A 25,360-nucleotide genomic window follows, 5' to 3' on the forward strand; every position below is an offset into this window, starting at 1 on the left:
GAGACCTTGTTAAGATTCAATCTTTGTGCTACCAGAGGTTTCCTTTCAAATTTATCTCATTTCACATATATAGCATAGAAAAATGGAATATATCTCTCCAATATTAAAAGCTAGGCCATCTGTCTAAGCAGACAGATGGTCTTTTTAGGGGTATGACTTCTTACTGGTTGGACTGCTGTAATCTTAGGAGTCTCTAGTGACAACTGGATATGGTGTGAAAGCCAACCTTTCCACCCTTAGCCAAACACCTGAAGTTACTGCCCATGGCCACCCCACATCCTGACTGTGCTAGCCTTCTTTTCCTCATTCCCCTGTACACCTTCTCCATCTCTGTCCGTATACAGTTCATCAACAGATATTCTTCCAGCTGTTTTGTGTTCTGCTGATCCTTCTGTGTTCCTCCTCCAGCTCCCATAGCTTAATTCACATACAGACATCTCACTGGTTTTCAGAATTTTCATCAGTTGTCTCTGTCCTTTTTGTTGTTACCAACAGGCTACTAAAATCATTACTATCACCAAAATCACAGGTTTGGGTTTCCTTGTCATTGCCTTTTTCCCATCTGTGTTATCTGTTGCACAGCAACCATGGGAAAGGCAACCACGCCATGGAGCATTTAAACTCTAGACAGAAGATAAAGCACCGGTGATAAAGCCCATTGCTCTGCCCACTGCCACAGTTTTTACAATTATCCTGGAGTTCATTACTTACTTCCTAATATTTTCAAGCCAACACTCTCATGCACCCCCCTCAGGAAACTCATCAGTCCTTAGTAAAATTTCTCATAAACATCCACAAACCCACTTTTGGCTGTTCCGAAAAGCCCACCTGAACAGTCTCCAAAGGCAGGACACAATACAAACCAGCTATTAGTGGCTGTCCCTCATCAGAAGTGGTAGAAAGTATTATATATAACACAAAGATGATGCTGGCCACCATTCACAAACCTAGGGGTAGTTGCAGTATTTGCTCACCTGCAATAGCAAGGAACAATGAAAAGAGAGAAACACTTCCAAGAGAGATATTCAAAACACCTCACTTAGATGCTTAAAATACTCTGTAGCAGTTGGCACAAATGTCCCTCTTTATGAGAAGAGGGTCTTTGTCCTGAAATCCTTATAAATTCCTATGGAAAAGACTAACAAAATGTGGGAAGGAATAAACAGATGTCTGGGGAAGTGAGGCACAGAGAAAATATATGCCCAAGGTCACATAGGAAATTGGAGATAGACTCAAAAATTGAATCAAGATTCTCCTGAGATTCAGCCCTGTGTCTGAACCACAAGTCCATCCCTGAAAGCCAATTGATTAACTCTCCAGGCAGATGCTCATCTCTTGCCAGGCAGAACTACTCCTTGGTTAACCACTTCACAATACATGGTAAGTATTGAAGTAAACCAACATCTTTGGAATACCTTGGCAGCTATTTCATGAAGATTAAGTATACTCATCTTAGAATACAAGTGGTATACACCAGAAAAACAAAACCCTGGGATTAGATGGAATTTCATTGCTTTCCTCCTTCCTCATTATTTAGAGTTGTCTCACAAAAATGCAAAGAAATTCTGAGTCCTTTTTAAAAACCACCTGGAGAGTACTATCAGTAGAGGCATGGTTTTGTCTGGCTTGCCCTGTGCTTCAACCAGATTCCTTCCTAACCTCCTTAGCCAACAAATTAGCTGCTATGTACTTACTTCTGTTTTAATTCTCACTTATTTTAGGTTTAAAGACCCAAAGCACAGAGCACACAGCACTGCATTCACAGGCTGGGGACCGTGCTGTCACTCTGGGAAATGGCAGATCCCATTTTGCCAATGAGCTGGAACATACATCATTGCTGAGTCCTGAGCTACTGCTGGAGACAATTATGCTGAAAAGCAGCAGTGGGAAAGCATTAGTATCTGCTGTGCAGCAAGGATGGGAGCTACACTGCATGTACAATGGACTATGAAAAAGTCACTTATCTGTGCCATAAGGAAAAGCAGGATGGTGTCAGGAACAGTTATGTCTAGATGGAAAAGGAGCAATTGACATAAGGAGTTAAAACTAGTGATGCAGGGGTGGCTGAAGAGGTGAGTGGAATTTGTGAAGTGTTTTAAATGCTAAGCTATGTCACACTGACAAGGAACAGAATTGCCACAGAGCAGGGGAAAATTCCTTTTCTCGGCATTTTTCCTCAGCAGAAAACCCTTATGGATCCCTGACTTATTTCCAGGAATGTAAACTTAGAGTGCTTGTGCTTCAAAAACTTTCCTACCACTCCCAACTTCTGTAGTTTATTCTCTATAATTTCTAGAATTCTTTCATTCCATATTCTGCCTTCATCTTCCCCACCATTAAGTGTGAACCTCAGATGGGATTTTTAAATAGCTTATCTCTCTTGCAGAATTGCTACTTCACTTTGTGGTTTGGTATATTTTCTGTACTTCTATCCCTCCCTTTTTATGGCAGGCAGACTGTCTGTTCTTGTAGAACCTAACGAGTAACTTAAGTTCAGATTTCAGCTATTTGCTTGCTTTCAAATTTGCAAGTTGACCATCTGAGACTCTGCATGCTCACCTGAGGTTTCCTGCCCCTCTGCCATTCCAAAAGCTGGTGAAAACCTAACCATGGAGGAGTGCTTAGACAATGAAAGAGGCCCCCCAATGTTAGGGGGAAAGGAAAAACCAACATAGCCAAATACTCTTCTGGCCTTATCCCAGGGCAGGGCTGATAAAATACTTTCCTTTCTCCTGAAAGGACAAAGACTGAGATACAAGGTTAAAGTCCACTGGAGATTTGTCCCTCAGCACCCTGGAATCACAGAACAATTCCTACACTCCAGCTCAAGCCACAGAGCACTTAAGAAATGTAAACAGCATGACAAACATCCACTGAGCTTACCCAGGTGGAAGTAATTCTCAGAGCAAGTACATGGTTGCATAGACTGCAAAATAAACACAAACTATAATATTTATCATTGCAATTTTCTTTACACCTGTGTAATATTTAAACAGTGGTTTATGCACAGTGGAGCTCCCAGGATGTAAATGCAATCCCCAGAGAACCATGAGCTTCTCTAGGTCAGTTCTCACTGTGTCCCTAAAGTGCCCACACTTTCTGCTCCTCCTCCTGACCCTTTGTCTGCCTTGTTCAAATTTATCACCCCCAAGGGAACCCAGCTTGTTCAGGCATATCTGGTCGAATTTTCAATGAAGTTTATTGTATTCTCTGGTGCCCATGGATATAGTAGCAGATACATATGGATGGGAAGGCTTAAAGGGACCATAACTCTCTCTCTCCCCCCATAAGAACTGTCCATTTCTATTTCACACACAGATATATGACCTCTTCCATTATATAATGGGCAACTACAGGGGCAGGCATAGCCTTGTATATAAAATACCCAATTCCTGCAAAGAACTGTTCCAGAAGGGCCACACAGAGCAGTATCACTGGCTCACTTATAATCAGAGTGGCAAGTCAGACTTTGCATGATCCCTGCACAAAAATACCAGGAAAGCAAGTTCAGAACTCTAACTTCAAATTCATGGGAAAAAAAATAAAGTCTACATTTATTATTTTACTTGCCTATGTGCTTTGTTTTGTTCTTCTGCCTTGCCAGTCCCCTTGAATATTATACTATTATATTATATAATAAAAATCTTGAGTTTCTGATTAAATTGGTTATAATTTGAGAAGGTCAAAATGTCAGGGGTTTTTTACTGAATATGTTCACTTGAGTTAAAACTAGATTATACAATCTATTTGAAACACAAAGGCTTATTTACATAGTCCCTTCCAAAGAACTGAATTACTTTATGCCTGCAAAGTTTCTTGCATGCTATCTTTTTTGGTTTTCACCACATAGAAATATCTAATAAAAAATTCACTTAGTTACAATTTTTAAAAAATTTGAAAGAAGAAAACAAACCCAAAAAATTTAGTCATGCTCTGAAATAACTCTCCGTTCTTACTCCCAGTTTTTCCTATTTATTTTTTCCAAACTGGACAGAAAATGAAGGACTTATATTTTGGCTCAATCAAAAAATCAATTATTTGAGCAGCTTCAAATATTTATTCTTTGCTCTTCCAATAGTGCATGACATTCAGTTAAGAGATTAGTATAGCATTCAGCTACAAAATATAATGCTGATTCAGATTCTAATGCCTCAAAATGAGAATTTTTTTTTTTTTTTTTTTTTAGATGGAAAACAACATGCAAGTACAGGACAGGAGCAGTAAGAGCAATCTCAATAGTGACCCTGATTCTGCCTGGAACCATATTAGAATTAGTATAATATGAAAGCTATTGAGAATCCCAAATACAGGGGTTCTGAGTATTATCCCACTACTGTGAATAGATTGTATTCGCTGAAAAATATGTCAAGATCAGTTTAAGCTCTCTAACTTCATAGATGTCTCCAATTCTATTCACATTACTTATACTTCACTCTCCCTCTTGGAAATTGTTTGCATATAATGATGATTAAAGACGTAGCTATATGTGGATCTATATCAGTAAGTACAGAGATGGATACAATTTACACCAACACAAAGCTGTACATATATTTGGATGAATGTGTCGATTCTCACTTATGAGCTCAAAGAGAAAATGATGAATGTTAATAAATATTAATGCCAACAGAGCAGCCTGAAAGCAATCCCAGCTCTCTTTTCCTTTCAGCCTGTTTCCAGTTATCTCTGTGTCTCAGAGTTCTGAGCTACAGCAGCTCTCGCCTCCCATCTAGTGTCCAGAGAACTGACTTCCAGGCATGGCAACCAGCTTCCCCTGCTCTTCCAGGGCACACAGCACTTCTGCAGAAGGCAGCTGATCCTCAATTTGTTCCAGGAATTAAATTAAATTAACCTAAATTACAATGCAACAATCCCTGGCAGCCCAAGCCTGAAGCACTGCACTCTGAGATACAATGCAGGGGAACTGCCCTCTCTTGTGTTACCTGGTAGGAAAAAGATTGTTCTGGGGTATTACCACCCCCCAAATTCCCCCCTCAGGTACTTACTAGGAGACAGTGAATGGGATTTCCCCTCAGATCCGTGTGTGGAGCCTGCAACAAACTCCAGTCTCTCCCTTTATTGTAGGTGATGAAAGTTTTCACTTGGTTGTCAATCTTCTTGTTAGCCAAGAACATTCCCTTTATCCCTGCTACCTAGGAAAAATGGACATGGCTGAAAAATAGATCAAGTCCATGCAGGTTCTGTGCATGTCCTTTTTTCTCTGTCAAACCCACCAGGGCTCTGATGGCTCTGTCAGTGTGGTCAGTGTCAGGGCCAGAATTGCCAATGTACATCAGAGGCAAGCTGGAGTGCTGGGGAAGAGACAGAGCCATCACAGGTGCAAAGATGACAAATGGGAAAGAAATATTGTATTTCAGAATCATCATGGGAACATGGCAAGATGTCAGTAGCATTATCTGTAAAGTGACAACCTCTCAACTGTGTAGGCATCCTTCCCCCTGAAAGATGAAACATGTACAGGCAATTATTTTTCTCTTGCACAGCAGCAGCAGGAAACAGCAGCAATTTTGGCCTTGTGAAGAAAACAGCAACACACACACAAACTTGCGTTTCAGTGTTTCTACTCTCATCCAGCCTTCTTCAGACATTTCATCTAAGGATCTCAACGTGTTTCAAAACAATAATTATCAGTGTTTCAACAGGATGACTTGGGGCACCGAGGTATTTTTGTTATAGTTTTGTATTTTGAGGAAATCAAAGCACTGGTGACTCAAGTAAGGCCGTTCAGAATGCCAGTTACAGAGCTGGCAGTGAGGTCTTCATCCTTTTAATTTTTCCTGGTGTTTTACCCAACAGTTTAAACCCACACACCTGCAGGAGGATTTTGCAAAGACATGACGCTAACAGATTCACATTGGAGCCAAGCCTAAAAGTATCTCAGTGAGGAGAAAAAAAGAGTCAACCTCAAACCACAACTCACACTGCAGAATGTTCCCATCTTCTCAGCACACTGAAAATCAATAGCCCAATAGCTGCTGCAGCTTGAGAATGAATTTGTTAGGCTGTCATTCTGCAATCTGAGTGCTGCAATAAAAAGGGAAGTGGAATCAGGAGAAGGAGGGGGTAAGTGAGAAACTTTTTGGTTTCCAGCAAGTCTGTTCAGTCATCCACCTCACCTCTGCCTATGATGTGGAATTACCAGACAGAATCATTCATCAAGAGTTTTTATTCACAGAGATTAAATGGCATGGCAAACAGTTACACAGCAGATTCAGAGCTTTTTACAGCTCAACCCATTTAATTATGTGGCTGGATTTGGATGCTACAGCTACCAGTGAAAAGGACCTTATTGCACTTTAAATCACATGCTGTGAAACTACTTATGTACAGTGCTTTGGTACAGCACAATGATGTACTTAGGCATTCAAGTAGCACCTTCCTGAATTTCACTTGAAGTTCATAAAGACTTTGACATGGCTTGCTATAAAGGGCAATAGTCTTTAAATTAAATAGTTAAGTAACTCATTGTTGATATAAGCAGAAAAAAGATAACCTTTTCAATTTCCCAGCTGGATTGTTTGATCCCATCCAACTAAGTATTCAGGATTTCTTTGTTTTAGTAGAAAGGCACCCTGCAAAGACAAGGGTACTCCTGTCTCACAGTGACATTGCACGAATACACAGGGATAGAAAAATAACATAGTTCTGCCTTTACTACCAGAGGCTAGAGCCTATAGTTGCAGTTGTACTTTGCTTTGCTGCTGTCCCAAAATTGTTCTATTATATAGTCCCTGTGAAACGCTGGCCATAAATGATTAAAGAGCACTTTATATGTCGAGCAATAAAAGTGTTCTGAAATCCTGATTTTTTTTTTTTCTTTTTATGATTCTAGTCATGGGCTGGGACTCAGAATGCTTTTCTGAGAAAGCAAAGTTATTCTGTCAGTCTTGGACAGCTTTATCTTAAAAAAAAGACTGCACACATGCTTGTGTACTCTCAGAAGGAAGAGGCAGACCAATTTCACATACACAACCTGGACACATACAGGGAGCTGTTCAGCCCTGCTGCTCACACAGTCATTGCAGAGAAAGACCCAGGCAAGCAAGGGCATGACTACCAGTGGCCAGAGAGGGAAGCAGTCCATTAGCTCCCACGCAGGAATTATAGGATCCTCACCACCCTGAATGCATTGTGTGCAGATACTAACGCTGCTCTACAGCTTCAGAAAGATCCCTACAAGACACTTGTGCACACAACTCTTAAGACATTTTTCACTCCCCATTACCACCTCCATACATCAAACATACTTCTCAGCCAACATATACACTGCAAGGAAAAAGTAAGTGCCAGTATGACAGGCACATATAGCATAGCTATAGACACACCTCCTCACAGTCTGTTATCACCTCAGTCATGGATTGCCACAGGCAGGACTGTCTTGCTGTGGACCATTCCAACACAGCCTGGGCAGACACAGGAATAGAAAGGGCATTCAGAAACAGGGGTTGGTGATTTAGCTCTTCCCTCTCTTTAGGAGGTGGTCACTTGGGCAGCCTTTATGTGAACTCAAGGAGACACCATGAAAGAATTTTTATTTCTTTGTACCCAGTCCAATTCCCTGCTTCACAGCATTGAGCATATTTATTCTTGATTTAGAATCAACTTAGGAATTGCACACACAAACATGTTCACTGCAATGCAACCAGAAGAACTTACTTCTAACACCTGACAAACATGCACACAGACACCTGCACATTAAACAGGCCTTTCTCTGGCATCTTCTCTAATGATGATGCTTTTTTAAATATACTGCTGCCAGCAGAGAAGGGCTCATTTGGCAATCTCTCCACTTTTAATTTATCTATGGATTTTTCTCCTTCTCTTGCCTTCCTCTCCATTTTCCCCTAGATCCCTATAACTATCTGACTCAGAGAACCACGCTGGCTGGCTCGCTGGCTCTCTGTTCTCTTCCAGCAAGAACATCAAACTGAAAAGAAGGTTTGTGCCAGGTTCCATGTCAGCCAATATTCCTTCTATCTAGACACTCAGCAGATATGATGCTCTAAGTCTGATTCCATCAATTTCAATCCAGGTTGCTGTGTGGTGTCAGATGAATAAAACAAAACAAAAGATTTTCTTTACCCCCTGGGATGTAGGACACCTTTAAATAATGCAGTAAAGCTGTTTCCCCAGCTGACAGTAATAAGAGGCAACAGTTTTTCCATGGGCTGCCAGACTGCAGAGAGATTAATGGTAAAAAATGTCCAAATGACTGAAATGGCAGTGCCCATCCTCCTTATACTGCACTGATGTATAACTCTTGAGATCTCTGGACAATTCGAGGTGGTTTCCGAGCAGAGGGAAGCTGAAGGAAAACTACAGAGCAGAGCTAATATTGAGACAGTGACGGGGAAGAACAGGAAGCATCTTCATCTTCTAAGGCACTCAGATCTACTTTATGACCTTTATTCTAAATGGTCAGAAAATACCCTGGAGGAGACCTGAAAACAGAACCTGACCCTCAGAACAGCAGCTGAGGATTGAATTCCTCCTCAGCTGAGTGCTTGTCTCCAGAGGGAAAACAGGCAGGAGAGCAAGAGATGGACAAGGGCACATTAGAAGTCCTACTGTTAGGATCAATTGTCATAGAAGACAATGCAAATTGGCATTTGTTCTGTGAGCTTAAGCAGAGCACACTTGTTCAGAAAAAGGCTCAGGGTAAAGAGGGCATCAGAATGAGGTGTGAGACTTTCCATGCACATGGGATAGCCCAAGAGGGCGTATCTATAACTACTTAACTTCCCAGAATAGTCAAAGCTGAGAAAGGTGACAAGGACAGCTGGAAACTGCAGTTTCTTCTAAAACAAAAGATCGGAGTGCCAGAAATGCAGCAAAAATCAGAGAATGATACTATTGAGACTGTTGAGAGCTTTCAGAGCCATGGAGCCAATATGGGTCCAAGCAGCATTTTGGCTGACAAACAGAGTTCCTCTTAGCAACTGAATGAACTATTCCACATCTTTTTCCTATGCATCAAAGAGCCATGAGCTGTTCCTCACCTGAGAGCCTACTGGTGAATACAACAGTAAATCTAGGATGGGTAAAACTCTGTATTTAGTCATTTGTTGACTTTGCTGTTCCCATGCATTTTACAAGACTGATGTGCAAGGAGGAAATTGGCATCATGTGAGCTCCTGAGATAGCAGTGAGATATTTGGAGTTATGACATACCTCATAGAGGTCAATCATCACATTCCCCTCCAGCCCTTGACTGCTCTTGACATTTTCCAAGGCCAGGGTGAAGTAGACCCCTCGGGTGTCCGAGATGTACAGGTTATAGGTGTCGTTCTGGTTCCACTCTTGAACAGCTGCAAACACCTGGTTCTCATCTGTGCTGATCACATGCATGTCCTGGGGAAAGAAAGGAGAGGCAGGTTACTTGGGGGAGCTCTGTGCTGCCATTTCCAATGGCACCAAAGTAATGGGGGAGCAGCAAGGGATATAGTTAGGCTGGAGTTTAATCAGGAACTCAGTAGACAATACTGTGGCATTTTACTATTTTATTGTCCACAGCCGCTCTAAGCAAGTAATTCCATCCAGGAATATTTGACACCAGCTCTCTTCTGCCAATTTTCAAAGTATTAATTAACTGATGAGGTGTTAATTGAACATTTACATTGGCACTACAGCATTATACAGCAGCACTTTCACTCCCCTTCCCAACACCTTCATTTTAATGAATATTTTCTCTGGGGAATAGGGAGGGTTGTTTATTTGTTGGGTTTTTTTCTGTTTAGCATCTGAGTGATTCCACTCATGACTATGGAATCACAGATATTAATAACATAGTTAAAAACAACAAAAAAGAAGAAAAGAAGGGAAAAAAAGACCATCTGAAACATCTGTTTCTTGCCCAGCATTCAGAAGCCAAATATGCTCAGGACCTGATACAAGCAGGAACTAATGAGGGAACATCTGCTGTTATCTACTGTTTCTAATGACAATGTGGGCTGGAGCCAAGGCCCTGGACCACTATACTAAACAGCACACCCCAAGAAACAAAACAGAAAAACAACCTTAATCCTCACTAGATATAAAGAACAGAAATGCAGTTAGATCACCAGCACTATGAGTGAGGTTTTGTTTTTCTCTGCTTCTCTGTATTACAGCAGGTAGGAAGCAATGATAAGATTGCATAAATGAAGAAAAAACTATTGAACCTGATCTCATCTTTCAATGCCTGGAGAAATTATTACCTATTTTATTTTATTTTCCATTACAATGGAAAAAGCCACCAAGAGAGAGATTGTTATAATGAAATTCCCAGGCTCTATCTGCCCAGCACAGGCACCCTGAGTTCTTTGGTGCCATAAAAATCTGTGGAGGTAGAAAAAGAAATGAAGATTCCTTAGCACCAGGTGATTCCCAGAAGACTCAGCTGTTCAGTCTGTTTTGGGCAGATATCCCAAAGTTATTCTGCTTCCACGAATCTCAGCCAGGACTTTCTATATGCAAAACTGAGAACTTTATCAGAAAATATACTCTTTGGAAGCAGATGCTACTTCTCCCTTCTGCTAATAACAGTCTTTGAAAATTCAGTGTCTGGTGTTTTTTTAGGGAGTATTAATACTTCCAGATGAAGTCTTGTAATGTAAAAATAAAAAAGTAATATAGTGAAGAAATTTGATCTATAAAGTCGATTCACCATGGAGTTAAGATTCAGAACAGTTGCTTGTTCATCCAGATCCAGATCTGAATACAGAGTGGATGAATATGCACTTGATTTACTTTCTTCTTTGCATTGGAGAAAATCATGTCCCAGAAGATGGGCTCATTTTGTGAAGGAACAGATTGGCTTAATTCCCGAGGCAATAGGAAAAGTAATGTAAGTCCCACTGAGTCCTACTAATTTTGGTGGTGAACAGACATCTTCTCTCAGCTCCAGCTGTGCCAGTAGGAGTTACAGCCACAGCTGTTTGTCTGTGGCTCCTCTTTTCAGACTGTCACCCTGGTTCCATCTGCTGGTAGATCTACATCAGCAGGTGTTCCCACTGTGCTCCAGGCAGCATTGGCTAGCACAGCCCTAATCACAAGTGTTAATTTCTGCATATGGGTACACATGGGCAGGCTTCTGCATTTAAACATAGACAGAAAGTAAAACTTGCTTTGCCTGGTGAATGTACTTTTTCATTACCTTATCATTTCATTCAATAGTTTTGTAAAAACTGGGGGAGAAGGGTAAAAAGATACTTTAATCAACACCAGAGAAAAACTAAAGACAACTTCACAAATGTTGAAGAAGCAAATGAGTTAATTTATTCACTAGATGCTTCCTGCATTTGATCAGAGCATGCTGTAAGATGGAAGTCTAAAGAAGATTCCAGAAAGGCTGAAGGAATTTAAGCCTAGGGAAGCAGAGATTGAGATGGAATTGGCATAATATACGTAATGCAAAAAGTCAAAAAAGATAGCATTCCAATTGTGTGCCCTTGGGGATAAATTAGCTATTCCTCTTAAAATGGCCTTGTCCAATAGATGCAGCAGTGATGCACAGCTTTGATAGAAAAGGATTAGTATATGGGCATCAAACAGATCCTGGACCAGTGTCTGGAATTTCTTTGTTTCCACACTGGGAAAAATAAAATGAATCACCATATCGTATTATGCATGTTTTTTTCAGGGTGGGGATTGATTTCTTGTGGGGAGAGGAATAATACAAAAAGACAGCCTTCATCTTGATATAGCACATGCTCCTCACAGAGATGGAAGAGGACAGGAATGTGAAGCAAGGCACCTGTCTCAAACAGTCATCATCACCTTTAGGGGCTGCCCTTGCATTTGTCTACTGAGAGCCTGAGCTTTTTTCTCTCTGTTCCAGAACACACTGGAAGTACATTAATATGCAGTTCTACTATCTGTCCCTATTGCCTTTTCAAAGACAAAAGTAAGATGATGCTGTACATGGGTTTGATCAGGTGTCTCCTCAAATGACTAAAAGCCAAGGGTTTCTGAATTACTGAACAATTGCCCCTTTTGCATTCAGTCAGGGAATTTTTTTTCCTGGCAAGATAAGTACTAGGGATGTGTAATGCCAGTTTTATTCTGCCAGCTCAGTTGGTCAGAATGAAGGTTGTGGAATCACTCCCCAATGGGCCCTTTACTTAAGACTTGGACTTGATGATCCTTGTGGGTCCTTTCCAATTCAGAATATTCTGTGAAATGTCTGTGAAGATGCTGGCTCTTGCTTTTGCCTTCTATGAAATTACTGGGGCTGTCAGCTCTTTCAAGATCTGTATTTAAGGATCTTATTTATTTATTTTTGTTATTGCTTCTTCCATCAGGATGTACATCCTGAGGTTGAAAGCAGGCGATGAATTTAAAACAGAGGTACCAGATGCACCCATCCCTATTCAACCCAATACCAGTTAAGACAGGTGTTTTTAAAAGAGAAATTGCTTGACTTGCTTCAGTATTCTCAAATGTCTGCCCAGTGCATTGGTCTAAACCAGAGTAAATGCACCCTGTGTGCACTGCAGTGTGTGACACAGCCCATATTGCAGTGCTGTGGTACAGAGCAGGCAGCATCAACCCACAGATCAACATCACTGCAGCAATTAAGAGGTCTCAATAAAGACTATTTACAGGGTTAACACAACCTGTATTCACATATGCAGTCATCTGCTTGAATGGAACAGAGTTTCAAGTTTACTTAGGCTTTTAATCAAAGTAGCTACAAGGCTGCTAATGTCAACAAGAATAATATTTTAGTTTGATTTGCTGTAGGCCTTCCTGCCTGAGCAGCAGCATCACCTGCCAAGGCTGCCTGCTGTCACATGCCTCCAGTTCAGGAAGAGTGACATGCAGAGACAAAAAGCTTGATATTTCCATCTTCAATTCCAGAAGTCACTTAGTACTGTTTACCATATTTGGCCCCTCTTTCTTAGGCTGAAGGAGATGAAAGAGAATTTGGGCATAAAAGAAGCTGCATGTTCCAATTCCTTGAATAATATAACTCTCTGTGCATTTTTCATAAAAGTCACTATTCTGCTTTGATGGCAGCCTCCTAGACAGCCACAGCTCCACTGCAGCTTCTTCCAAGCCAAATGCAGCTCTTCAGGCTTTGAAGATATTCTGAGATTGCGACAAAGCATCTTTCTTTGGGTCAAGTAACATGAATATATTGCTCCAATTCCTGTTCTCTGGAACACATTGTAATTTAACTCTAGAGCATTTTCCCTGTCTTTCCAGTGATTTCTTTAAGAAGGTGGACAAAAAATAAGTGTGGGCTAAAGAAAATGATAAGTTTAAAGCAAACAGTGTCTCTACAGTGAATTGGCTGTAAATAACAATTTTTATTTGGCTTTTGCAATAACCATGGTAAAATACAACTCTGTTGCTAAGGGCTCTTTCAAATAACACCTATTTAAATCTGATGTGAATTTACAGAGAATTTTCACTTGCTTGGCCAGGAAGTTTCAAAGTATCTTAAAATATGGCTGAAAATTATGAGGCAGACCACACATCTCCTGTGTAAGAGCTAAGATCTCATGGTTTCTGCTGAGGTCCTCACTGTCCTGCAAGCAGCCTAGGGAAAGAGAGGTACCAAAGGGCTGTGTTTGAACTGCAGTCTGTTTATATGAAGGTTACCCAGTCAATCCACTATAAACAGGTCTGTTGGGTTGAGGAATCAAAGACAGCCAGTCATGAAATTAGCCAAGTTTTCCCTTTGAACATTTCCACCACAAAATCTGACCTTGCTCTTTTTTTTTTTTTTTTTTGACAATCCCTGCTTATTTTCTGGGAATGTATTTGTCTTCTGATGTTAGACCTCATATAGAATCCATAAGATCATTTGCTACCTTTCAGCTTAAATCTCATTTAAGATAGACTATATGAAGAATGAAAAGGCAAAAAAAAAAAAAAAGTCCTCTTTGTTAAGTACCCATTAGGATACCAGCTGCAAATTGGTGGTTTCTTCAAAATGAAGCTAACATTTCATACAGGTCTTTCAAAAAAATTCAGCTTCAGAAGGCAGACATATCCTTTCAATCTCTAATGCTAATTCACCATTGTTAATTAGGCTGGAGACAGAGCAGGCACACAGAGACATCTTTCTGCTTGGTTCCCATTAAAATCTACTAATGAGGCAAAGCACAAAAAGCAACCCAGACAAAACAGCAAGAGGAGAGGGGATTTTTAAGACAAAAATAAAAAGAAAAAAAAAAGAGAGAATCCCCTCCAAAACTTAATTAATTAAGCATAAAGAAATGGTAATTGATGTGGGCTGGGGTATCTGTCTACATTTCATGCTCATGTCCTTGACTAGCCAAAGTGCTGACTTTTGGTTTTAGCCGTTTCTTGCTTGCAAAAGTTCTGCTAAGGAAGAATACTGTTTTCACTCACTGCATGTCATCTTGCAGTTACTTGTGTTGGATTCAGGATCTTCTGTGCAACCCAAATATCTGTAGGTCCATATGGGGATTCTAGCAGCAGCAACCTACCTTGGGCAGGGAGTACTTTGGCAGCTTCATCTGTGCAAATGGGCTCCTCCTATAAGAAACGTAATAATGTGGTCTTCCTCCTGATGTCAGCTGTGAGAGAAGCAGGGAAATTATCATCAGGTTTTTCTTTTTTTTTTTTTTTATTACCAGAAAGAATATCAAACAAAAGCTGTTAAGAGAAACACCACCGTGTGGTGGCAGTAGCTTAAACTGCAGCGCTGCTACAGCTGAGGAATAAACATTGATCCAGCTGGCAGTGGCTGAAAAAGAAAACAAGAGGAATCCCATTTTCAGCAAAGAGAGACAAAGGCTAGAATCTCGTGTGAAAACTTGTGAATAGTGAAGTTTTGGCTTCAGCTGGGCCATTATGTCACCTCCTGATAGCACAGCTCTCCTGTGCCTCACCAGAACACTCTCTGTTCTTTGCTATCTGCAGAGCTGCCCTGTAGGCTCTTGATTACACCAGCAGATTGGCAGACATGAGGCTTGATTTTTATTTCTGCTTCCAGCTTTGGTTCCTGTGTGGCCCTGGACAAGCCATCCATAGGTATCTGCTACGAGATCAGCTAAATATTCAGAGAGGGAGGGCAGGAGAAGCTCAGTCGATTTGGAATTTTTGTGAATCTGGTCATATATTTAAGTGCATAAATACTGACAGCAGACCTTGAAAATGCTGGGTTAGAGCAATGTGAGATATCATTTTTTACCACCTATTAAAGGAGGGAAAAAGAAAGAAAAAAGCTGTCAATTTTTTTCTGGCTTCCAGTGCTGCTGAAGCATAATCAATGTTTGTAAAGTACTTTGAAATCCTTGGATGAAAGATACTGAAGAACAAATATTTCAAGGGATTCTCCGTGCAGAACTTTGCTTTAATTGCTTGATACCTGAGCTTATCAAGACTTTTCTTTAGTAGTAAGTGTTTAAAAATGCACTGCAGTAGTTTAAAATGCAAGATACACAGAGGCCAGGTTCATACCAGATTAAGTAAAAAAAGCACTATTTCTCATTCTAAAGCTCTTCAACATTTTTTTAAGGGAACTGGGCAAAAGTTAGGGGAAGGAAGGCCAGAAATATTTTTTAATGAGTATGGGATTTTGTAAATAAAACAAGTTTAGTGGGAAAATAAACTCCCATTCCTTTATCCTAGTGCTTTTAAGCCTACTAATTAATTCCAAATGGCTTAGTTGCAGAAAAGCCAGATGGAGATCAAGGAAAGAAGGGAAGGCTAGAAGGAGGGTGTTCATCTACTCCTCCAAGCATACACAGCCTGGCATAGGGTCATTCCTCCTCTGAAGAACAGAAGGGTAACACCAGGTCCAGCACCAGCCAGGATGGCTAAAGAGAAACACTCCAGCTCCTGTGTCAGTCGAGCACACAGCCACTGGAATGAGAGAGTGTGGCTGAACAGTGATGCACACCCCTGTTTTCCCTGCCTGATAAACATTTCCCTTTTTTGCCTCAGACACACTAGGCACAAAAGCTGTTCTGAAGCATACGTGCCAGATTTATTTGTGGATTATTTAGACTGGTGTTTAAGACTGAGTTCATTAACTGAAGCCAATTAGCAATCAACTAACCCAATGTAAAATATACATTCTCTCTCTTCCCTCCACTGACAAGCATGCTAAAATATAAACTGTCTGGAAGCCCAGTTTAATGCTAGTGATCTCCAGTCCACCTCCACGTTCCCTACAATTCTGTTGTTATTTTTCTCCTCTTCAGCTGATATTAAATGGACACTGGCAGCAGCCTAATGAAACCCACAGTGGTTCAAATCTATTCACCAGCTCTCACCTGGCTGAGCACATCCCATCTTCTGCCATTTCACTATAATCACAACTGAGGCATAACAATAAAGCCTGATTACTCCTTTGGTGCTTTCCCTGACTCCCTCCCTTCTTTCTTATTTCCCTCTTATACTCAAAAAAGCTTTGGTTCTACTCCCTTGTAATAGCAGATGAGTGACACACCACTTCCAGCTGGGGGGTAAAAGCAGTAATTCCAGAGGGCTGATGAGATTGCAAGGAGTGGCACAGAGCACTCCAGCACACAGAGAACATACTTCAGGCAGGAACTCTGTGGCCCTACAGCAACAAGAAACTAGAGCTTAAAGGAACACAAGTTAGCATTGTAACAAACTGCTACAACCCACTCAGGGCCTTTAGGGATCCAGTGTGGTCTGAGCAGTTGCACACTAACACACATGCACACACATGCAAAGGAATGCCAGAAAAAATAATAGAAGACAGAATAATACAATGTAAAGTAATAGAATAAATAAGAGAGGAGGGTGTTCTGCACCTGAACAAAGACATAATCACCCTGGACGATCAGGGAGTTATGGTCAATGTAGCCTGGAAAGGGTTTGCTGCGAGTGGCTTCACTGCAGTTCTGCATCTTGCAGGTGATGTATTGGGCATCTGAAAGGAAAAGAACAAAAACAATACACTTGAGATCCTGAGTGCAGATTCTTCCTACTGTCATAAACCTGCTTGCTGAGATGGCATTTTTGCTTCCCAGATCCATGTGAAGTGAATTGACACCATCCATTCAACACCACACAACCCTTCTTTCCCCTACATCCTTCATAAATCCTTGATTACTTCCTTCCTTTAATATCCTTCCTTCTTTACCTGCCTCAGCCTCCCATTATTCCTTTCATTCTGCCCTAGATCAGATGTCAGAGCTATGAATTTTTACCAAGGGAGAACCTCCTATGATACACACCTGTATTTCCTACAGCACTTACCCTCTGTGGAGTAATTCAGATCAACTTGGAAAGTACCTCAGACCATCTCCTGTTCAGGGGTTTTACTGCTTTGCTGTTGACAGCATAGGTAGATGCACACTGGCAGACCTGGGCAATCATTCCACACTCATAACTAGAAGTCCTAGCAGTTTCAAATTAAATGGCTAAATGCAGCCCTCCACCTCACAGCCATGCCAGCCACCTCCTCCACTGTCACCATGTGCGATGTCCCCACCTCCTATCCTGAAGCACTGCAAGGTGCCCATCTCATAATCTGTCACAAAGAAAAACAATTTGAATTTCTTCATGGGGACAATTTATCCTAGAATAAAGAAGCAGATTCTCAGTACTCTGTTTGGACTCTTCCAGATTCATTAAGAATTTGCCCTTTGTTTTATGACAAACCTGATCCACACAGGGAACAATTTTGGCTTTTTACCATTAGTACTTACATGATAGAAACACTACATTGCATTTAATGTTAGAACTACTTCTAATAATTTTCCTTGGAGAGACGCAGCCCCTTCTTTGATATAATTACCACCTTCAGATCAGAGAAACAGCATTTTACACTGAAATAGAAATGGCTGGAATTTTACCATCTCGTATTTAATCTTGGTTTTAATTAAAATCTATCATTTGACATTTCTTTCCTTGCTTCTAAGGGCTGTTGACTTCTGCTTGAAACAGACACGCAGGGTAACGAACGTTCAGGAAAGTTCAAGGAAGGATGATTTTTTTTTCCCCGGCATTTGCAGGGTTCTTGGAATATACAAAGTGCTAAGTGTTATTCGTTGCTGCTGTTTATAACATTTTATGCTTTCGCAGCTCACTGCAAAGCATTAATGAGCACAGCCTGGGCAGCATGACCGAAATGCATTTCCCTTCAGAGGGACGTGATTTTTTCCACATTAGCCACGAGAGGGCAGGGAACGACGCAATTCCCAGCCTGCTCATTGCTGTGAGCTCAGGAAAGTTCCCTTTCAGAGCCTTGCAGCCCTCTGCTCCTCTGCAGCCAGCAGGGACGGGACAGGGGGTGACAGTCTCTCCAGCCCCCAGCACCGCTGTGTGGTGCAGCATGTCCCCTCCTTGTCCCCTCCTTGTCCTGAGAGAGCTGACCGGTCACTGTGGGAACTCAGCGCATCTCTCCTGACGCCCAGAGCTACTGAGAGAACCCTTGGGGGCTCGGGAGCCTTGGGAAGTTGCCAAAAGTACCTGGTGGCTCGACTTTGACCCTTCAAGAGATGTACCACCTGTATATGGGGTTATAAGAATCACTGGTGTTTAAAGGATATAGAAATAGCACAATTACAGGTCAAAGCACAGATTTTAAGGTTTTGGTACAGGGGGGTTGGAAAAACAAGATGGAGGGAGTTGGGGCCTGCCACATGGCTCTTCCTCCTTCTTCTTGTCTTCCATTTTCTGTGTGACATAGATATTTTTGATAGGTTCTTAGTAAAGGTACACTTAGTAATAAAAATGATAAGTATTGGGGACAAAAGATAAATATAGTTTACGTAGTCTTTGTTATAAAAAGATGCGACCGCCCTGTGGGCAGGCAGAGTGCCTTTGGCTGCCTTGCTGGTCAGACCCCGGCTGGGCAGAAAGGAAAACTTTGTAGATAAGAAATAATAAACAACCTTGAAGACCAAACCTGAGAGTCCAGCCTCGTCCTTTGGAGCCCGGGGAGCAAACCCGTCTCACCCTTGTCTGGGCAGAGACAAACAACAGCCGGCCCGGACAGTCACGGTAAGGCCTCGCTCCCTTCTCCAGGCTGAGCCAGCCCAGCTGTGTCAGCCTTCACATGGAGATGTGTTCCAGCCCTTGATCATCTCTGTGGCCTTCTCTGGACTCACTCCAAAGGTCCACACCTCTCCTGTGCTGAGGGCTCCAAAACTGGACATACACAACTCCAGGAGGGGTCTCCCACTCTGCCACAACAACGTTCCCGAGTGAAACACTGCCAATCCTGAGCTTCAGCAAAGCAGACTCGGTTGAAATGGTCCTACTGCCACCTGAGCTGTTAAAAAGCCTGGGGGATTAAGGAATCTCCTCCACAAGAGATTTTAAAGAGCAGGCCAGGTTGACATCCATTAGAGGAGACTGAGGTATTTTGGATCCTGCCTTAATGGAGGAATGGGGACTATCCCTGTTCCTGCTGTGATCACAGGAGTCTGTGCAGCAGTGGTTGTATCATTGATGAAGATTTACTAAGGCAATTCCTGTGAACTTTTACAGTGCAATTCTCCATGGCTTCAATTCTAAAATGCCAGTAATAACTACTAAAGGGCAGAGCACTGAAATTGCTTAAGCTAATCTCCCAAACAGCCAAACACTGAGATGTGCACAACAAGAAAAGCTCCTTTTGCTACAGGAGACAGAAAGAAGGAGAAGCAGGCTTCTTGCAGTGCCTGGTTCTCACTTTTTTTCCTAGGGGAAGATTGTCTGTGTTCACATTAACTCAAGGATTTTTTCCATTTCATTCTCGCGGACATTTCATGTGACTCCATTGGCAGAGGTTTGTAATTTAGCATTAATTAATGTCAATTAATGTATTCAGTTGCTAAGCTCTGGAATTAATTTCATTAGTTTTCCCGCACAGATGTTTTCCCTGCCATAGGTAATTAGGACATTATGCTTTTCATTTCCAGAACCCTCACCTCCAACAACAGCTGCTGTTTTTAATATACAACAAAGTCATACTGTGCCTGGAGAGAAGAACATAGCAACTCCCAGCTCCTACACCCCCAGATGCGTTCATTTTTGACAGGTTTAGACACCCAGAGTAGGAATCTGCTCAGGGAACGGCAGCTATTTCTAAAGAGGAAGCAAGAAAAGTCACAGAACACAGCGGAGGAGACATCTTGTAAGGGAAATCTCTGACAAAATTAATCTGTTTCAGTGGTGAAAGAGAATTGCAAAAGCTAACACAGAAAAAGTTAAGAGCCAGGAGGACCTTGTGCCATGAAATATTTTAGTTTTTTCCATTTAGCTTGAGCACCATGCTCATATGTTCTCAATGCAAATGGATCCAACCTGTCCCAGAGGCGTTTCTTGGCTCAGCTGGTAGAGAAGGAAGGTTCTGGTGGTTACTGGAGGCTGGTTGGCTTCCACAAAAGTAAACAGGAGAGTTTCAGATCCCTTCCTAAAGCAGTGGGACTTTCTTCAGGATATTTTGTTGACAAGTGCTGTTTTTTGGATTAAATATCAAGCCCTGATATACACTGCTTCCTAGCATAAGCTTGCACGTATGTCTTCTCAAAACCTTATTAGATCACAGGGAGAGTCAGAGAAAATGGTCATTCTACTCTGCAAATATCTAATTTCTATTTTTCTTGTCTTTAGTTCACTGAGGAATGCATCTTTTCCTCTATCAATTAACCCACTGGGGACAAATCAAGAGTTTTATACAATGTAGTCAATGATCTGTTTCTCTCATAGATTTCTGTGGAGCATCCCAGGTCCTTACTGAGCAACTCAGACATTAGGGACAGTTTCTGCTTTTGAAGCATGACTGGCATCCTGTAACTAATGACCCATAAGAACATGGTAGTGACATATGTCACTGAAAGACCCAGGCCTGTAACCCCTCTCCCTCAGTGACTAATAAAACAAGCCTAGCTTGCCTTAGCAGTGCAGGTACATCTTCAACATTCACAACCTCCCATGGCAATGAATTCCACAGTTTAAAGAAATGTTCTCCCATACTTTGTTCTTTTTTTTTTGGTTTTTTTTTTTGAGGAACACACAAAATTATGTTCTTTATCCATTTCCATCTGGTCTGAATGTTGATTTGTGAAACATGCATGGTATGGGAATATGCTCACAAGTCTCCAGGACTCAGCAACTGCAAAGCAATTAACCAGTAATGAAGATCAGTGAAACGAAACCATCCCATTTACTAACTACTCACAAATCTGGTTTCATCCTGCTCTACTCTTCTTGCATGTCAGCATCAAAAATCTTTCTTTACATAGGGAAGTATAGCCTCCACCATTTCTGGCATAAAGCTATAATGAGAGAAACTAACAGATGTCATTCTCCAGGACAAATACTAATCATGATCAGGAAAAAAACTAATCACAATCAGGAAGAAAAAAAAAAAATCACTGCACAGGTTTAGGGAACTACAGGAATTAATTCACCACTGTAGCTACGTTAGGAAAAGACTGCCAGGCTAGGCTGCCTACACATTTTTTCCACAACAGTGATTGTTTTATTCTTCCCAGCAATTTCCTGTGAAAACAGAAATTAAAGTACTAGTGCAACTTTGTGATTCAGGCACTATTAGCCAGATGCTCAGTCCCTGTGGATCAGCAAGCAGAACATGTCTGCTGGCCCCAGGTGAGACTTTGGTCTTAACCTGCATCACAGCAGCACCTAAATTATCTTTCAGTAGGAAAAGCTGCTATGTAAATCAGGACAGCAGAAGAAAAGCAAAGGAAACAAAACTACTTTTTAAATATCAGGAGCTCTCTAAATCTTTGCCAGCACATTAGAAAACCCCTTAGATTCTTTCATCCACACTTAAAAAAAAATTAAAAACTTTACTCTAAATAAATTGGTCTCTTATCTACATAAGCAAAGGCATGGCTCATAAATGTAATAGTTGTTTTACTGTTTTACTGTCTAAAGAAACTGGCATTCAGACATCTCCTGAGTCAGTTCTGCTGTTCTCTGGAGGGCCAGTGGGTACCCAGTTAGTCTCCAAATGCCTTGTAGGAATCCATCTTTCTAATTTGCACCGTCTGGATTTCTCAGTAGGCGCCACCTGAATAAAAAATTACCTCCCATTTAATTAGCTTGAATCAGGCCTTACTGGGATAACCCTACCAAGCTCAAATCAGATAAGCCTGTTAATTTTAGGATCTTGTTTATGCTTCACAAACCTGAACCCACACGTGTCATTAAGTTTACACCTGAAAGCACTTTAGGTTGCATTTGACCAAACCTAGATTTAACTTCCACCATCACCCTGCACGCTGGCTGTGGTGGCGAATGTAACAAAGAGAAGCTCATTGTGTGATTAAGAACCATAGGGGATTAATTGTCCTACTGGGGTGTTGCCCTGAAGCCAGACAAAAAAAAAAAAAAAAAAAAAAAAAAATCAATCACAATTCCTGCTGACTTTGCTGGCTTGCCTTTGATCCTGTTCCGAAATCAAAGCGAAACACCAGGGACACCCAAGTGTACAAATGGAAAAGTGAGATAACATTCATATGAACTTCTTCCAACCAGAAAAATCAGTTTTACCATCATGCTCTCAGCCCCAGATTGATATGATTTGGGCCTGAAGCCTTTGAAAAATAAACAAAAGCATCACATTCCACAAGATGAAAATTTGCGTGGTGCTCTCCAAAACTCACACAACAGGATGAAAACCATAAAAGGCAGTGATTAGCCCTGCAAATCTGTCTCCACCAATAGAAATATATTGAGCAGGCTCTACTCAGCTTGCTCATCATTACCTGCACCCTACTTTGATGAGACACAATGTGTTCAGGGGTCCAGATTTTTTTTCTGCATCCCAAGGGGGGAAAAATAAAGGAAAAAGTAGGGAGAAGGCGCACTCAAGAGCAACATTGCTAGCCAGGTCCTTGGCAGGTGTAAATCAACACCACCGAAGTTGTACTGATTTATGCCTGCTGAGGAACTCTTGTTTTGGTCCTTGCAAACATTTTACATTATGTACATAAGCACAATAAATTAAGTGTACAGACAGACCATAATCAGAGAGCAGAGACAGAGAGTTACTGGTGTTCTAGCAAGGAGAGCCCAGTACTAAGGTTGTTCTCTGCCCAATGGGAGATGAATGTCCCTCAAATACACCACCAAAATACAGCTCCCTAAACATCACGTGTCATGCTTCATCTCAATGACCTCAAGTTTTTCATGACTTCTAACAGCAGTATTTTGTGCTGAAATAGACACTGTCCTGTTAGAATATTTCCTTTTAGCATGTCCCAGGAAATAGAAAGCCTCATGTTCCCAGCCTTGCTGCCACAACAAGTAAGTGAAATTGGGAGGAGAAGTAATAATCATAGATCACAAATTATAAGAAATAGAGATAATACATTCTTTCACTGTCACTAACCCTACATATCTTGAAATGAAAAGACCTTTAAAACTTTATCGTTTCTATCGCAACTATCAAAATTCATATTCCAAAAATTTATCTTTCAAGTTAAATTTCCTAAGTTTAAAAAACAGAATACCTTACAATTAAATTTTCAGATATTTTTTAATTTTTCAATTACAAAATGCACACTTTAACTAGCACCACTGCATTTGAGGGTACAATTCAAGGGGGAACTTTATAATTAAAAAAATAATTAATTGAAGGTATTATTAATACTTCTGTACTGCAAATGGTAAAAAACTTCCTGTTATGTTGCAGGAAAACTGCTATTTACTGAGGACACAATATGGAATTAAAATAACTGGATCTCTGGCAGCTGGGCATTCACTGTGATGCCTGCCTGAGGCAATCCAATGTTGTGGAAAAGAAATCCATGGAGAAAGATCTGCAAAGGCTGTGGAGCTCAAAAATAAACCTTGAGAAAGCCTGGATGGGAGGAGAAAAGGCCAGCAGGCGGCTGAGCGTGCCTAAGAGAATTTACAGCCAATTAGGAAAATATTTTGGAGTTGCAGGTAAAGGAGGCTCCTGGAATAGGAAAAAAAAACAAACCAAAAAACACCTCAGGAGGCAAAGCAGGGAGGGAAAGGAGCTGATGAAAGTGAAGGAGAATGGCAGGACATGCAGTGAAGAATGCACTCTGGTCATTAAAAGGTTTCTAATTGGGTATTTTCAAAAGTAGTACCTAAGGCAGAGTATCCCAGGTCTGCTAAAACTGTGAAGTATGAACAAGGTAATGTTTTGTACTGTGTGAACAAACATCAGCTAGCCTTCGTGACCCAGGAACTTCTCTTCAGTGTCATGGTCCCATCAATAAAAATCATGTGGTGTTGTGTGTAGTAACTCAATTACTGCTTATCACCTATTCTTCCTTACCATATCCTCAGCTCCTTTCACAGCCTGGTTAACCCAACTTTTTGCCTTCCTGGAAAGGCTTTTCTTCTGACACAGCTAAATTGGAACAGCTAAACTTCTCTTACTACATGAATGAATCACTAAAAAAGTGAGATTTCTAGTGTTGCATTGTATGGCTACAAGAATATGAGGAGAGCCCAGTACACCACAATATTTGGAAGCTGATGTACTTACGGCCATCCACTGTCCTTGCCTCCAGGTGCACGAGGTCAGGCTCTCTTCCATTCCCCATCATAGACCTGTAAAAGACAGATTCAGACAAGAGCATTAAAAACAACATACACCATGAATGGCTGAGATATTGCTTTCAAAGGAGATCCTGTTTAGCTGGACATAAAATCATACTCACAAATAAGAACTGATAATTTTGAAAGAATTTTGGAATTTTCCCTAAAATGAACTTGAATATTTTAAAGAAATTCTACTATTTTATGTCATAAATGTCATTGTACTTATGAGTTCTTTATTTCTAACCCCTTACCTTCTATCCACCTGGAGACCTAATCCTGTTCTCATTGGCACATGAAATTTTGATGTTTCTCCTTTTTGGTCAGAGGGATGCATTTCAGTTCAGGGTGAAATACAGAAGACTTTAATTGATGGGATAATAGTATTTGCCAGCATACTAATTATAGCTGTTCCTTTATATTGGACATTTTATGCACATTTGCTTAATTGACACTCTTAATGATCAATGTTCCCTCATTAATTAAGGAGTTTTAAAACCTCATTTTATCCTGAGACATTTTATCACTTCTGATCTAATAAAAACAGTATTCCATTAATAAAAGTGTCACATTGAAAATCACTGTTTGTTCCCTCTGAATTAACAAGTAACAAAGACATTGAGCGCTGCAAATAAAGAGTTTATGGAATTAAACTTTGTTTCCATTGTTGAGGGTCCCCTGGACTGGCACTGGTGGTCTCATCAATTCCCTGGAAGATTCCAAATGATCCGTGGTTTGATGGACAGCCTGAATGAGGCACGACTGCTCTATGTGCCAATCCCACTGTGCAGCTGCCTCAGTAGCATCTCTGACAATCAGCCTCGTTTCTGGTCTTGATGCTGTCACCCAAGTCACAATCCTGGATTAAAGCTAA

General features: G+C 41.0%; 1 protein-coding gene across 1 annotated transcript in view; it reads right to left on the minus strand.

Annotated features, from left to right (window-relative positions):
• LOC311156398 (VPS10 domain-containing receptor SorCS1-like) overlaps positions 1-25,360 on the minus strand; it is a gene marked incomplete at its 3' end in the record, with an annotated part of 256,332 nt that overhangs the window by 52,127 nt on the left and 178,845 nt on the right. Inside the window, exons 6-10 of the mRNA XM_084210272.1 lie at positions 24,434-24,498; positions 16,761-16,879; positions 14,460-14,549; positions 9,190-9,369; positions 5,004-5,150 (exon numbers count right to left, since the gene is read on the minus strand). Coding sequence (XP_084066398.1) covers positions 5,004-5,150; positions 9,190-9,369; positions 14,460-14,549; positions 16,761-16,879; positions 24,434-24,498 — 601 coding nt within the window. The remainder of the gene's footprint in view (positions 1-5,003; positions 5,151-9,189; positions 9,370-14,459; positions 14,550-16,760; positions 16,880-24,433; positions 24,499-25,360) is intronic.

This window comes from Fringilla coelebs, assembly GCF_963513975.1.
Source record: "Fringilla coelebs genome assembly, chromosome: 8".
Classification (NCBI taxonomy): domain Eukaryota; kingdom Metazoa; phylum Chordata; class Aves; order Passeriformes; family Fringillidae; genus Fringilla; species Fringilla coelebs.